The 17,180-nt window shown below is 39.3% G+C and overlaps 1 protein-coding gene across 2 annotated transcripts in view; it reads right to left on the bottom strand.

Annotated features, from left to right (window-relative positions):
* Window positions 1-3,631: 3,631 nt before the first annotated feature.
* PIP4K2A (phosphatidylinositol-5-phosphate 4-kinase type 2 alpha) overlaps window positions 3,632-17,180 on the bottom strand; it is a 108,288-nt gene continuing 94,739 nt past the window's right edge. For both annotated transcript variants that reach the window (XM_032181478.1, XM_032181477.1), the window contains 4 exons: window positions 12,241-12,354; window positions 8,694-8,937; window positions 7,826-7,929; window positions 3,632-5,989 (listed from right to left, as the gene is read on the bottom strand). In XM_032181478.1, the coding sequence (XP_032037369.1) occupies window positions 5,909-5,989; window positions 7,826-7,929; window positions 8,694-8,937; window positions 12,241-12,354 (543 nt within the window). In that variant the 3' untranslated portion in view covers window positions 3,632-5,908. The remainder of the gene's footprint in view (window positions 5,990-7,825; window positions 7,930-8,693; window positions 8,938-12,240; window positions 12,355-17,180) is intronic.

Genomic DNA, 17,180 nt, shown 5'->3' with positions numbered 1-17,180 from the left:
AGGCACCACTTGAGCCCAAGCAGTTGGGCTAAGCAGGTGCATCCAGGGGGGGCACGGGACTTTCCCCCAGCCAGAGTCCAATGCAAGCCTTTCATCCACAGCTGGGGGAATGCAAACTTAATTTCTGTCAGCGCAGTGACGGCAGCTGGCCCTTGTGTTGGGTTTTGTGTGCCAAATAGGCTGGGGACAGAAGAGTGTCTGAGATCCTCTTATAATGAAATGTTTTTTTATGGATCCACTTAAAAGTGCATAAAAAGGAAAAGAAAGTAAAGAGATCTGGCCTTAGGCTACTCACACAGAGGCAAGGGGAAAGAGTGGGAATGGAGACAGGCGATGAGTTAAGTCACGTCCCCGTCCTGTATGGGGTTGCCAAACTGCTGCAAAACACGAGGGTTTCACAAACTCCATTTACGCCAGTAGGATACACACAGCTACATAAAACAAGCCAGTATGAATTAATTGGGCTGACTGGGAGCAAAGCAGGAACCCTTTATATCAACTCGAAGCACACTGGGCAAGAACTAAAATGTCCAAAAACAGTCAGAGCACTGGGCAAGTGTAAATGTATGCCAGCTCACAAAGAAGTATTTTTCATATCTTAATTATCTATGACCAAATAATTATTTCATATCATATCACTGACAGAGATGAGACTAGAAGCTTGGAAAATGGGGAATATCATTAGGAAAAGAAAGATCGTGGTATCATTTGCTTTGGTAAAAAAGTGGTTGGTATTTTATTGCAGTTGTAGCAACAGCTACCGCTAAGCAGTACCTGTGTGCTCCTTTAGAGACTGCATTCTGTTCAAACAGCAATCATCACACATTTTGGGGATTAGATAGTACATGGATTACTAGGAAAGTCTCAAAATACAAATGTGTAAATGTATTTATAAAATGGGACTGACAATTGAGAAGCACCATTTACTTTTTTTTTTTTTTTTTAAATTGGGCATTAAGATGGAATAGGTCATTCTGTCTGGCTCAAACTATTTTGATTATTTTGTTAAATAAGGAAAGGAAATATTCAATTTAATATGTGCCAAAGCTAATATTTACATTGTTCAGTACATAAAGGCGGGATCGTATTAAGAGAGACTGAAAGAGGGAGAGAATAAACCGTTCTCAGGGCCCACTGTAGATAGAACAAATATTAATGGGCTTAAATTGTAGTAATGCAGAGTCAGGAAAGATATTAGAAAGAAGTCTGTCTCATGTTATAGCTAGTGAGGCCTGGGAAAGGCTAGCAGAGGGATGCCATGGACCTGCCCTCACTGGTAAAGATTAAACCACTTCTTGCCATTGTTTATCTACAGCTGACCTGCTCTGGGACAGACCATAACTCTTCCTTCAAGTCCCTGCCGGTCCTATTTTCTAATCCTTTTAACAAGGCTGTTAGACTGTGATTTTTAATCTCACACAAATCCTCTTCACCACTTGAAGCTGTGGCTCTCGAGCTCTTTCTATCACTCGTTCATGCACCTTCCCTCGCAGCACGGCACTGGATCTCCGATCCCTCATGCGGCAGCCTACCATTACCATCCAGACGTGCCCGAAGCCAGCACTGCCGCAGCTGCCCAGTGCCTGCTCTTTGATACCACGCTGCATTGTAGAGGCTGTGCTGAGTTCCTGAAACAACAGCTGGCACAGAAAAATTAAGATGGAAAGGAAAGAGTGAAGCGGATTTGTTCTCTAAGTTAACTGCTTTGTTTTTATTTCTATTCCCATTACATGAGAAGTGTGAAAGCTTGAAAGAAACAAAGAAGCAGGGAACAGCACACACAGAACAGACACCAAGTGATGGTGGAGCACAGGAACATCAGGATGACATGATGCCCTGTGCTGCGGGTACTTGCTAACCTGTACTGCATTGGGAAAGGAGAGGTAAGCACAAGGGAGTAAGCTGGAAGTTCAGATTATACATTTACGTTCTGTATTTTATGTAGAAAAAATGTTTCCATGAAATTTTAATTTAAACATCACTTTTGCTGCAGTCCCTGCATTAACTCGCTAGTTACCTTGAATATCATCCGTGCTTTCAGGTTTTCTTCAGGTGAGAAAGAAAGAAAACATTTAATCAGAAAAGCTATTCTCTTCCTTTGCATTGTTGTATACATGCATTTCCTAAAAACAAGGGCCTTCAACTGCTTGCTGGAGCTAGCAATGCCTGTCAAACACTGCCCTGTGGCAACTTCCCCAAAGAGATATGGCAATCAGTCAGCCCTGGTGATGCAGGCCAGGCAGGAGGGGGATGCCCCTGTGTTGGGAGGCTGGGATGGCCATATGGCCACAGGTAGCTGCAGCCTTGTGAATCTGAGCTCTATAACCACACGGAGACAACTGAGTGTCAGCTGGGGACTGTGCTGTACCAACAGGAGCAGCTCCTCACTAAGAATCATTGCTTTGAAAGATGGGCTAGCTTAAAATTTAAATGTATTGTACAAAAAAACCCCACCACAACAACAAACAAACAAACAAAAAAAAACACCCGAAATTTAGCATGTCCAGAAAAGTGAAATCTAAGCATGTCCAGAAGTCTTTGAAAAAAAGAGGAGAGCTCAACGTGCTGTAAACAAGCAGTAACACTTCGCTGCTGAGCGGTTTGCTGGAGCATGACCAGCACGTTTTGGCCCATTGTGCTGGGTTTGTATATTAGAAACTTTTACCGTATGCACATGCACATTATAAAAGCAGCACAGGAATGTGGAAGCCTGGTCAGGGGATACTGCAGGTTTTTAGGTGACAAACACAGGGAACTGGCCTGGGAGCTTGCTGTCCACCTCTAGCATATCCAAGTAACGTGAGCAGCAGTCCTTGAGCACCATGGTCATACTGATGCCTAAACAGCTGGAGCAGCTGTGTGATGTGCAGGCTTAGATTAATACTGGAGACATCATTAAATGAGTAATTAAGAAGATTCTCTCCCCTCCCTATCACCTGCTTTTAATAGAATAGCTCCTCAACAGCCTTCCCTGTGGGGAACGTCGGCTTTAGCATTAAGTCTGTCAGGTGTATTTTACGGGTAAAAGTATTTCTGAAAATACTGTCTTGCTATGTCTGTGCCATAAAACAAACAGAAGTAAAAAATGAGAAATGCATTAAGAGAATTAGAAGTCAGGATAAAGAAAAAAGGCACTTTTCTGCCATTTACCTGGGCTGTGCAGTGAAGGCTGCGTCATGTGCCAGAAGCCCTGACAAGCAAAGCCCTGAAATGCCCGGACAGAAAGCCCTCCTTCCTCCCTCTGAATTACCCGGGCTTTTTCCCAAGTATTTTTTAAATAATTTGTTTAGCTTAAGATCTTGCACACATTAACAAAGTTCTGCCAATGTTTATATCAATTAACTATTGTGGGCCATCTTCCCTTTTCTGTAGCAATATTAGGATTTAATCCATCACATCATCACTCCCAAACTTCTGTATTTGTTCTTGGAGCACAGTCTAAACACAAAAAAGCAAAGGCTAAACATTTCAAGCCACTTAAATAAGCATGGAAGGAGCAAGGTAAAATCTAATGCAAAAGTTTAAAGTGTCTTCTTACGCTTTCTTTATGATATAGTCTACATGGTCATTTTAACATCCCAAGTTCATCTGTAAGTGATCAGAAACGTAGTTGAAACACAAGAACAGAAGATTTACCTAGTGAGTCATCAGAGTGCTTTATTTTATAAAGCCTTGCTCATGTTTGGAGTGTAATCTAAGCACTAACATACAATAATGAGTCTTCTTTGCCCTGTCCAAATAAACAGTTTATCAACAATAATGAGTGACAAAACTGCTACACAGACAAAAAGAATGCTTTGTTGTAAATTTCTAAAATTGTCTAAAAATGTACACTAATTGGCCGCAATTAAATATTTACTCAAAGTACGTGTACCTCATTTTTAGTTCAGGGTCTCGCTGTGGCCTCACGCTTTAAGAAGCCGCAGCGTACTTCAAGAAATGAAACACGGGTGATAAATGGAGACAACTGGGGTGTACAGGGAGAGAACAAAAAAAAAATACCAAGCCACAGTACCAACTTATTTAAATACATACAATACAAAAGTATACACATACATTACAGTGCTGCAGACATCACTAAGTCAAATGTAACAAAACAAAACAAAACAAAAATCCTGAAGGAAAGGTAGGGGAAAGGAGAATAAAATTAGTACACAGCAACAGGGATAGTATTGCCTTTGGCCACTGAAGAGAGTGTAATGGGTTGCTATTGTATAGGCTCCTCTGAAGTAAAACACTACATATATTATGCACAGTTGCAGGCTTAACAGCACTGACATTAGTTGTGGAGAAGGCATGCTGGCACTCCTGATCTGAGTTAGAAATGATGACGGGGAGGGTTTGACTTCTTTTAAATTGCCTATAAAATCTAACAATTTCAATAAAGAAATTTCAAAGGCACAGCTTTAGCACAGTGTATAAGTAGATAAACTTTAAGCATATGTAAATTTGTCTTTCAAGCATGGAGTCTGTCAGGGAAAAATACAAGAAGAGAAGAAATACAATGTCGTGTTTTAAAAATTTTAAACAAGTTAAACATGATCAGCACAGTTTTAGGCAACGTACTATACAATCAGATTTGAGTAGATGGTAGGACAGGCCATTTTGTTGACGAAAGACGACCTTGGGAAGAATCCCTCTGCAATAACCTTTCTCTTTTTATTGTAAAAGAGTCTTTCACGGAGGTGAGCGAAACATTCACTTTAGTACACTACTGCACGTTACACCTTGGAAGATGACAAACATTACTTCATTTGTACTGCAAAATAACTTTACATGTAAACTCAAAAATCATATATTGTACACAAGTCTGAAATTCAGAAATATCCCTGCCTTCCTAATAATGTAAACAGTAAAATTCAGGGTTAATTTTTAGAGGGATAATCTATAATAAAATACCACTGTTTAAACAGTACAACATAAGCATTTAAACTTCAAATTCCCATTAAATTACAAGAGAATGGAGTTTCTATCAGTATGCACATCTCTCGTGGGTGAAAGATGTAGCTACTATTGCCCAAAACTATGCGCGTCTTCAAATAAGCTTTTTTCCACTTGTAACATTATTAGTTCCTATATTGCAAGAATAAAAAACAAATGAAAACTTCAGGTAACAAAGTAAAAGAAGCAAGGTTTTTCCCTTAACATAAGTTTACTGTAGCAAAAATGTACACACAGCATGAATTACATGTTAGCTCTTTGTAAGATAAGAGACATCAGCTCTCAGGTGTCTGAAAGCCTGAACTTCCTGATGCAATGTGCTGAAAAAAAAAAAAGGAAAAAAATAGGAGACAGAAGGGAAAAAAAAGAAAAAAAAGAAAAAAAACAACTGCAGTGAACCCGATGGGAAAAGCCTCCGGCACCAAGGGCTTACTGTTGCAGCTGTTTTTTTAAGGAGTGCCAGTGTGCATGGTATAAGTGTAACATTCGCAGTAAGGTTTTTATTATTATCATCATCATCATGAATACTGTCATGTATCTTTTAGTTCAAAAAATAAACTGATCCACAGTTTACAATTTGATATCAATATTGTAGATTTAACATGCATTTACTCTTCCCCACCCCCACCCCACACCTCTTTGCTCATTTATTCCGTTTCAGCTGGTAGCATCAGAGTATGACTGTCACAGTGCACTCTGAGTAAGCTGTTCTATTTATTTAATTTAATTATTATTATTTTTTTTTTTGCACACACAAAAGAGTCAGAAATAGCTAGAACTATGCTGGGAATATCAGGCAGCTGTTAAAGCGAGTATTCCACCCCACTTCAGTCATCTTTGCCAGCAGATGTAAACAAAGGGGTTGCTTTCTGCAAGATGAGTGCTTCTCTGAGTTCCTTTTTTCCGTACACTTGTAGCCACTGCTGTTGTCCCCAGGTCTTGTGTCTGTCCCATGTAACATGAGAGGTTACGTCAAGATGTTGGCAATAAAGTCCAAGAAGCGCTTTGAATACTGTTCAGGATTAACGGTTGAAATTTCTGCACCAGCCTACGCGGAGAATTGGGAGGGAAGAGGAAAGAAGGAAGAAAAAATATTTTATTCAATGCCTTGTCATAGACAGTGTTACTTAATGCAGTCTCTTGCAGTCTCAGAACAAGGTACTATACACACAAAATCTAGTAACTCCCACAAGCAAAATCTTAAGGATGCCTCTCCAGGCTCCATGCCAGGACAGGAATGCTTGTATGGTGGTTGGTGCTCACCACCACAACCCTACAATATCCACCTTCCATTTCTGAATAGCATTCTTTGCTCCTCTTTACTCTCACAGTACTTTAGTTTCCTGTATAATTTCTACTGCACTCACTTAGCCACGCTACCCACAGATTCTGGTCTCTTGAGCAGCGGTGTCTTCATGTTGAGCAGACTGAATTACTGTAGTCGGACCTGGTGTGTCACTACTTGCTCAATGTGTTTTGCTATCTGAACGCTAATTAACCTGCTTTGGAACACATGGTAACAATGAGTAACATTTTTTCAACAAATATTCATCTAAGCCTGCACTCCCTGAAGAAGCTGTACAATTGCTACTTCAATGAGGTCATAATTTCATTCATATTTTTTATTGGACATTTTCAGAGAATTAGTCATTTATATTTATATTACTCATTTATATTTATATTTCCTCATTTTACAAAAGGGAAAAAATGCGTGCATGCAATTACTGAACAAACTTCAGTGTCAGGTGGCTGAGGATGTAGACAGTGAAAGAAACAAAATGTTTAAACGAAAGTAATGTTCTGTAGTAAGTTCTAATCACAGTCAGCTTCCACAATCATAGCTGCTATTTGCAATATAACTTTACCCCCTATTTAAGCCAGAAGCATGATTTTTTAAGTCTGCTGCTTTCAACGTTCATTAGTAATTGCCAGATAATGGTCTGCATCAACTTTCAGCTGCTTTGAGAGCACAGAGATTAATGAGCATGTTGTTTTGGAGAGACAAAAAACACCTTCTGCAAGCCTGTCCAGGGCTTATTGCTAAGCGTTCTAAATCACTTTCTGTTGGAAACTAAAAAGCTCTGAACTCTTTGGTTAAACCCCCCCCACAGTGCCCTGATCCTTGGATACTTAGACAGAGGAGGGGTTTTAGCCTCACAGATGATTAAGCTCTTTTAAAAGAGTTTATGAAATTTGAACCTTAAATCACTATATGGTGGTAATGGAAGATACCAATCTGAATTCTGCAAGACTGGGCTGCTTCACCATGGTTCTTTGGTGTCTGCTGCTGGACAGCAATTTCAGTCAAAAATAAATTAATGGTAGTCAAACAGAAGCCTTCACTGAATAGTATCCAAGTATTTGGTATGTACATTTCATACTTAATTTTGCAAAGTGGACTTTTTAAAATGTATTTTTTAATGAAACCTTGTAAAGCGAGCTGCATTATATGCTGAGGAATTAACTTTCAGCAGGCTATACCCAATAATGAAACCATCACTAGGGTCCTGCATCTGGAATAAGATTCACAACAACTTTCACAGAGCTTCATACTGGAACAAGTGCCTGGTGAACAGCTTTGTTTGCAAGAATAAGGTGCATCACACAAACATAGTACAAAGTCCTAAATAGGCAGCATCTCATTAGTCTTCTTTATGGGTAAGAAAAATGTGTACAGGTGAAAAGGGAGTTTTACTTGTAGTTTGTAATGTGTAGCTTTACTACAAAAAAAGTAATCTGTACTTTTGTATTACTCATGAAACCAGGAAAAAACAATTTCCCCTTTCCACAGATCTCCTGAACTGTGCTATATCAGTGTACTAAACAACAAAAATGCAGAACTATAAATAGTATCAGGAAAAAAAAAACAATAACAGATACTTACCCCATGCTTTACTGTTTTTGCAGCATGGGCAGCTTTCTTTTTTGCATCATAATGAGTAAGAATGTCAATAATGGCCATAAAGTATATTTCCTTCCTAGGTGCATCTGCAAAGGGCAAGTACATGACAGTAAGAATGACTTTTGAGACATCTTAGTCATGAGCCCTCCTTCTAACAAAGGAGACTTAAAGATCAGTCAGCAGCTCAGGCAGGTTAATGTCAGCAGAATCACAGTTCTATAAAGACGACAGGCTCAAGATGTTCTTAACTGAGACTTTAACTGCACTCGTATATGATTCAAAACCCCCTGAATGAGTGTAAAATAAATCACCAGCATACAGAAATACGCATTATTGCTCACTTAATGTGGATTTCAAGTTCCTTCGTGGTTATGCAAACAAGTAGGGAAAAACTATTTTTTTTTTTTAAATGAAAGGTAGTGCTTTTGAGTCAAGAAGAACATATATACTTTATTTATAAATAAGAACATGCATTTATCAAATGCTGATGACAAAAATAAACAATTTTCCTGTCTTGAACAGCTGCTGAGAACTGCAGTGTCTGAATAGGTAAGCAAGTATATGGGTTGATTGTGCAGTAGGTGAACTACATGACTGCACTCTCACACATTACAATATCTAAGAAATATATTCAGTACCAGAGCTGAGCATTACAGATGTCTTCTGCTTTCACCAAACAGCTTGGTGAAAAAGTTTGGTGTTTGCTTACACCAAACAGCTGCCTATTTCCCCTCCTGCAGAGTGAATTTATATCATGCAATGTTACTTTGCCTTTGTGTGGTTGAGAGGTGCTAGGATTCTGGTGCAAGAATCAAAACATCTGAACATGCAAATGTTTATTACTGCTTACTTTCATGGGATTTTATTCCATAAACATCAATAGCTGGATCAAATTCCCCTGGAGCCAAAGGCAGCGAGCTGTTCAGCGTATTTCCTGGGCTGTCAGGAGGAGTTCCAATAGGGTGGGTCCCATCACTTTCACCTTCGTCTTCTCCATCGTTCTCTTCACACTCTACTTCTTCCTGTTCAGCTCTTTCAACATCATGAATTCCAACCAGCAAGCTGTAGTCCATGAGTTTTAGCTGAGCAAGAAACTAGGAAGTGATAATAAGCAATTTATCAATATCACAGAAGAACGTTAAGATCAACTTTCAAATATGATAAGTTACACGATGATGCCATCAGTCAAGGACATCAGTGCTTCTGAGAGAAGCAAAATGGAGGATTAAGTGATAAAGCTGGTAAAAAGGTACTTGAATTTACTAAGATAAACTAACAGCACAGAGATCAGTTGCAACTTATACTGAAACAAGCTGTAGGACACTCTCCCAAAATCCTCAGGGAAAAGTAATTTTCCGTGTGGTGAAGACCAGTGTCTGTCACTCCAGTCTGGTGTTTTAATTAGGGCTACTCTGCTAACCACTCGGTGCCACACCAGCTTCCATGCAATAGGCTGCTAGAGCTGGTGCTACGTTTGCCTCCTCAAGCCCTGTTCAGCCTTGTTAAAAAACCAAGCCAAAATGTTTAAATATTCTTGCAGTGGAAATATAGTGAAGGTTTACATGAAGAAGAAATGGAGTGGTGCTGTATTCCCTTCAGAGTGAAAGGTTCCCAGTGTAAGCCACATAAACAAAATGTGAATAAAAGGGTATTTTTGAATAGAGGCTAAAGATGGGAGTTTGAAGACAACTGGAAAATGAACACAGTTGCCATAGACAAATTGTTATTTCAATTGACTGAAACAGAATAAGGCAGAAAGTTAAGAGAGGGAGATAGAAATAAGAAATGTATAAAAGCAAGAAGAAGGGATAAACAGTTCAAGGGTGAGGGGCAGGCAGGGCAGCGCTGTGCTGCAGCTTCAAAGTGATCCTGGGATTTTGAACTTGCCATAGGATGACCCGTGGAGCCTCTGCTTACGATATGCACAAAGAGAGCCTGAAAATACAAATTGTTTCAGCTTTTAGAAGCTCTAAAGGGCTACAAAACAGAAGTTAGAGCAGACCAGAGGAGAAGGGATTTAAGGCAGACTTTGGAATAACGGCAGGGATAAATGAGTATAAAAACACAGGGAAATAAGAAATGGCCGTCAAAATCCTTATTCTGAGAAGAGAGAGGAATCAGAGATAACAACATGACTCCGAATTCAAGTGCTGGAAATACCTTATGAAGAGTGAGATTGAGAATAGGTTTTAAGAAGAAAGAAGAAATTGGTTTCTAACCATTTCAATATAATAACGCAGAAGATTGTTCACAAGTCTCAAAGAGATTGAGCTGGTAGAGATGATATACAATGATATACAAGAAGAACAGATGAGATTGGCCAAAGGCGATGGAGTGGAAAGTGGAGGAGTGGAAAGACTCCAGGCACATCATTAGGTACTTGATAAATATCGAGAGAGAGGAGAAAAATCTACCAATAACCATAAAAAATAGCATGAAAGAGAACAGACCCTTGGGAAGAAGAGTGAACTGCAAATTAGTAGAAAATGGGTCTTGGGGAAAAAAAAGTGTGCTGCTGATGACAGCAAAAAGATTTAGGAAGATCAGCACAAAGAAAAGATCATCTGATTTAAAGTGGAAAGAATATCCTGATGTGTTTTTTCTCAGGACAGTTTCAGTGGGATGAGACAGCAGGAGAATGAAGCAGAAACGAACCGAGAAAAGTCACAGAGAAGAGGCCATCAAAACAGCAGCAATGTGCCTGTTTGAACACGAGAAAGAGATGTAAGAATCGATTGTGAGAAAAATACGGTACAAGAAAAAATATTTAATGACAAAAAAGAATGGATACCAAGTCATATACTTTAGAACACTACTCCATAACATGTTTAACTGTGAATACTGCCTCATAAGATACTCGTATGCCAAGTGTTGTGCATTTCTTTTCATTGTGGTAAAATCTGAGTGTCTAACATTGGATGCAAACTGCATGCTGTTAGTCTTCTAGCAAGGGCAGAAGGACCAGTAAAGCAAAACAAGGCTGAGGAATAGGTTGCTGTTGTTAAAATCAGGTGTCAGATCACTTCACACTAGTGGTCTACATGTACGTTTAATGATGCTCTGTATAAATTTCAAAACCATAAAACACAGCCTCTCAAGACATTATCTGGAATCTGCCATTGTATTTGCAATCCAGTAAATGATGTAGAAGATAGCACACACAGTCCACATTCTGCAGCAATGAAGTATCTTCTCTATTCCTTGCACATGTTTAAGATGTTGTCTGCAACCTACTTAATGTAAAAGCTTTAGTCAGCAACTGCAGTACGGTAAAAGGTCACAGAAATTTAGTTCAAATATACCTATCTCTAGAGCTGTGACATCGACAGAGCAGTTTTCCAGCACAATCCTCCAAATATAAAATAAGCACATATTGATATTTCACAAAATACTTACATTTTCACAATTATCATCATCATACATTTCTCATCTTTATGATGATGGGAAATTAGATTTCTTCAAAAGCAAATGATTGCGAATTCTCAAGTTCCAGTATTGTGTTTAGCTATTGAGCTTTTGAACAACAACAGGACACAGCTCTGAAGAACTAGACCAGTCAATTCACACAGCCATTCTGATAAAAATAGCTGAAAGCATTATTAAGTCACTGAAACATTTTGCTATCAGGTCTCTTCCAACAAGGCAAACAGATTTCAGGCTTTGAGTATAGGGACTGCAAAACACTGGGCTTAGTGATAATATTTTGAATTATGGAAACTGAAGCCAAGTTGTATGAACTAGACAACCCAAAATTTAGTTTACTTGCTGAGGAGATAAATCAGGTATAATAAGTATTACATTAAACTCATATAGTAACACTTTCGATTAACTATTGACTACATTCAGCCAATTACAAATTTATGATATGACTGCGCTGTGATAATGAGTCCACCTGCTGCACACAAGCTTCTGAGGCACTCTGTTCTGGTGATACAAAAGAAGATTTAAAACTGCATTACTAATATGAAGCAAATAGAGAATGCACAACTGTAAGCAGGGGAAGCACCATGGACTACAGTCCATTTATGGCTCCAGCTGAAGTCAGGTAGTCTTGGTGTACCTCCACCTGTAAAATACAACCAGCAATACTCACCAGGGGCATTTGGAGGTACTGTGCTTGTAAAGCACTTATGTACCAAGTAGTACCATCAGTTTAACATCACATCATCAAGGCAGGGACAAAGTATGGCCATCAGCTATGCCATCAAGCCATTTATCACATCAGCAAAAGTAGTGATCAACTCCTGCAAGTTTAAATTATGTTTCATTTAAAACAGTCAGTGCTTACAGTCCTGCAAACAAGAGCTTTCATTTATGAATTACAGGTATGGTTTCCTGGGCTAGCTGTATTTTGGCACATATTTTTACTACATGTAACTGAACAGGTGCACTCTTACCTCAACGTCCTTTTTGAGCTTCTCAAGGAACATCTTTTTGTTATTTTCATCAATGTGAATCTTTTGGCCATCATTAATAAAATCATTGTCTTTGAACGTCGGCAACTCTTTGGCCTAAAATAAACAAAAACTACAGTAAGAGCCAGAACACAAACAGAAGCACATTGAAGTTGCTGGTTCAGCATGGGTACAGAGCAAAACCTTCCCCAACCCCACCAGAGCTAAACCTTCAAGCCTTCCAAAATGCAGAAGGCTCTCCAAGGCCCAAAAGAGGGCATTAGCGAGCTGTCACAGCTGAAAGCCCCACCACTGCTTCTGCAGTTGAAGCAAACACACCTCCACGGCATGCAGCTGTTCATAACTGCAAACAGAAACCCGTTTCCTTAGTTTATCCACGCTGTGAATAGCCTAGAAGGTGTATATTTACTGGGAATGATGTAAATTTTAGTGAGACGAAATACCAAACTCAGCACTTCATTTGCATCTAACCTTCAAGTCCATGCTTCTTCCAAGATGTCATTTGTCAAAGTGACTGACAATAAGTGAAGTCGAAACACAATCTGTACCTCGTAACAAAGCACTTCTGCACCAGATCTTATAGATTTAGCCAGATTGGATTACATTTTATGTATCCACCTCAACGTCTGTAAGTGCCTAATACCAAATAACTGTTTATAAAGTATCAAGTGAACATGAATTATGTAATGCTGCTTAGAAGTGGTGAATGTCAGAGAAGACCGCTGCCTTTTAAATCTGTAATTAAATATTCTTGTGATGGGAGCATTAGTTGAATATCTTCATCTTTAACTCTCCCATGAAGCAATTTGCAACAGCATTAAGGAAAGCCAGAAACTCTCACATGAGCACTGCAGATAAAGTAACCACTGGTTTTAGCACTAAGACCCTCAAATGGGTTCTGTCTTCAGAGGGCAAAGACTGAAGGCTCACTTAAAAGAAACAGCAAACCAACAAAACAAGCAAAAACCTAGTTTCTCTGGGGTATTTGGTCAAGCAACCTGGAAGTAATAGTAACTTCTGCAATCAGAGCCTTGAAAAAATTCACCTATTAAGACTGATGAACAGCCTTTCTCCCTGCCCTCGCCTTTAATAAACATAAGAGAAGGGTTTGTTTATGCAGGAAATACTGCAGAACACCTGAGTCTTCATATGGAAAGACACTGGGAATGGAAGGCAGCTAACAGCATCCTGCTGGAATGGCCTCCAGGAGTTTCATCAGTAAGACATTGCTTCTAACTTTAACACAGACAGTACTTTTTTTTTTATAGGTTTATTTTCTTTCAACAACACCGTAAGGAAAAGCATCACCAAGTTACTTTTCTCCCAAACATATGCCTTGGATTGCACAGCATTAAAATGTGAGTATCAGAGCAGACCCTGCAATGCCTTTCTGCATCTTCCCAATGGGCAAAAGTTCCTTCTGCTGTTGGGCTATGTACACAAGTGGCTCAGTTCCCTGACTGTCCCAAATTATTTTCTTGGACCTGGAATTTATGAATTGCTGAAGATCCCAGCATGCTCCATTTGTTTAGAGAAGTGATGCTTCTCTTCCAATAACTGTCCCAAACATTTAAACAATTCCCTAAGATTTTAGTAGTTATGAAGCCATGTTAAACCCATTGCATCTCAGCACCTATGAACTTTGCAAAAAACTAAGGTCCATGCCTCACTGCCCTGACATGTTACTGTGTCGCATCTAGAATTTTATGATGTATTAGAATACCCTCTAGTGTTGCTCCAGAGACTCCATCTATTTTAGCTGAAAAAGGAGAGGAAAACCCCGCCTCAGGCAGCTGAGATGGAAGCACAGCCATGTGTCCAGCCCACACGGCTTCCCTGCACGAGTCGCTCTGAAGTGCGCTGCTGCTTGGCTCGCAGGCACCGTTAGGTGCTCCTTAAAGCAAACAGCGAGTTGTTTACTGCTCTGTGACAGCACGGTGGGCACTGATTTTCCTTCTGGCCTACACAGTAAGTGGTTTAGGATGAAGAAGAGTAGGGGAAATATCAGATAAGCATTCTGGACTGGCAGCTGCAGGGATTACCATATGCAGTTGAGCAAACTGCCCCACGGACGAGGGCTAACTCTGCAGAGGCGGGGCTGGGGATCCAGGGATGCTGCCAAGGCCAGGGGATGGAATCCAATGCGTGGGATGCTCAAGAATGGAGAGGAGATTTGGATGAATTAATTTAGGCTGGAACAATAATGAAAAGAATGCAGGAAACCAAGCTCCCTTCCCTTTTAGCACCAAAATCACTGAAACGTCCTTATCTTAGATTATCTTTGCACCTCGTATATCCCACGAGGCAGAGGTTAAAGTGAAACAAGCCCATCGATTCTGAAAAAAAACACCCCTATTAATGCTGTTTAAAACTGGGGGAGGCAAGGAGGAAGGATGTGCCTGTGGTTTAGACACTGACATGTAGGTTCAGCGCCAGGCCCTGCCGCAGACTTCCTGCACAACGCCGAGCAGCTGATGAGACCCTGCTGGGGTGGGAGGGGAGGCGTGCTTTTCCTCTGAGGGCAGGCCTGTCTTCAGCAAAAATAAACCTCAATTGCAAACAGCATTTTGGGAAGATATTACAATCCAGTAGCACAGGTACCACACGCCACTCTCACCTTGCCAATAAGCTATTTTTATTAAAACTGAGCTACGAATCTGACACAGCTGCATCTTTTGCCTGTCATCACAAGGCAAGGGGCACTCCCAAGGACATTCAGGGCAGTGAATCAGCTCTCCCAAAAGCTGGACTCTTACCAGCCTTGTAGCCTCCCCCATCCTCAGTAATCACCCTGAGGATTTTTATCTGAGGTCATGTTTCCTCACCCAAATGCCCAGAGCAGAGAAGACTTGGCAAACACGGACCAGAAGAAATCAAAAGCCAAAACTGACGCAGGGAAACAAAAGGGAGGAAGTAAAAGCAGCAGGTACAATATAAGAAACTGGAGCTAAAAAAGCTGTGAGTCAGTGGTTGCTCTCTCACCATGTCACTTGTATGATGCCTCCCAGCCTGATCTATTCCTTTACTAGAGAAAGATCTTTTTTTTTTTCCTTTTTCTTTTTTTTTTTTTTCCTGTGCTAGGCTATGTAACTCCACATTTACTTAAACCTTAATAGCCCTAGGGTACTGTTGCAATACCAAATAGTACTCATGACAGCCAGCACAAGTAGCAATTCTAGTAGCACTTATACTGAAATTAATGGCTTAAAGTTAATTTATGAATTTAGGAATTAAAGCCCATGAAATATGCAACTAGGAGGGGCTCTAGTAGTTATTTAAAATTCTTAATGTATGTACTCATATTGAAAAATTTGAACACGGTCATTTTCCTCTTATGCACTTGAATAAATACAAAGAAAACCACATTGTAGCAGTTTGAAACACTATCTGAATGAAAAAATTGAGACTTTGCTTTAATGAAATAATTGATATGATCAATTTTTAATGAAGTCTCAACTATTTCCAATGAAGCAAAATCCTTGTTGGAAAAAGATTCTCCCAGAATGTAATTCATTATAATGAACATATTACTATCATTAAAGAACTAAATATTTTAAGAGCTGCACAGGAGATGAACATCTAACTACTTCCACTAAATTAATAATAGATTTTCTTTTTGAACCACCTCCATCATTTTTAATCCCCTACTTAAAGATGCAAGGAAGGCATACATAGACAAACACAAATTTTACAAAAACGAAGTATTTACTAAAAAAGCATGCTACCAATACACTGCAGGTTGGCATTCTAAAATTTGTCATGGTCACAGACAATTTTAATGACAGGAAGGTTTTACTGTCTTTCAAAAGGCTGAAAAGCAATAAAGGTTTTTTGACTAAGAAGACAGAATATGTAAAGCCAGATAAAAAACTAAAATTACTGTGAAACAGTTCACTGACTTAATGTTTTTGTAAAAAAAAATATTGAAAGGTAAGAACCAGAGGTAAGGTTTAATATTGGTGTGAACAAGGATCTAGTTTTTGCAGATTTCTTATAGGTCTCAATTCAGCATATTAAATATTAATATTAAATTATTAAATTATAATACTAATATTAAAATGAAGATTTTTTTTTTTTCCAGAGGGATTTTTGTACATCATGACCTAGAATAATGATCCTGGCTAGTATTAATCCTGGTATTTTGGAAAAAGTTTGCCAAAATAGCTGTAGGACAGCTAAGTTTGAGAGTAAGTCTTTGAGTGGAGAAGGAGAAAAGGCTCACTTATTTCACAACCTGACAGCAATTTCTCACCTAGCAAAAGCAAAGATGAGATTGTAGGAGAAATGCTGCACGGTAATCTTGTTTGTTTGTTTGTTTGGAACTAGTCAACAGCTAAGTCACTCACACAGCTAGTAACTGGCAAACAGTTTATAACTTTTGGAAGTGGTATAAAACATCTGCCAGGAGCGATGTTCCACACCCTAGGCTTCTTTTCACAGTGAATAGCTCCCATGAACCTAAAAAAATAGTATTTTATATTAAGTAAGTTAGATTAACTTCAAATTTACGGTGCTTACCAGCATACACAGCATTTAAAAAAGGGTATTATGCTACATATAGTTTGCAGTAATTTGGCACAGGTAGTTTTGAACTGAGACAAAAGTCTGAGGTCACCAGATCCACAACAAGGAAGAATAACTGGAGCCTCCCTTATGGAAGTCTGCAGCATTTGGTATCATGGGAGTGCAAATGGCAAAGGAATCAGAGATGTAACCCCAAAAATGGGAATTGAGAGGGAACACTGGAATAGTTTTAAAAGCTACCAGAGAGGTTTTTGTAGGACAAAAGACTGTGCAAGAAGTTGGATTAGGAATTCAAGCATATACCAGAATAGTAGCTATACAGCTTTTAAATGCTCAGGGAAATGCATGCACAATTATCCCTAAAGTTAATGTTTTCCTACTGCAAAACAAACATGCAA

This window comes from Aythya fuligula, chromosome 2 (assembly GCF_009819795.1).
Source record: "Aythya fuligula isolate bAytFul2 chromosome 2, bAytFul2.pri, whole genome shotgun sequence".
In the NCBI taxonomy this organism is placed as follows: domain Eukaryota; kingdom Metazoa; phylum Chordata; class Aves; order Anseriformes; family Anatidae; genus Aythya; species Aythya fuligula.
This window is presented reverse-complemented; position numbering and strand designations above follow the sequence as displayed.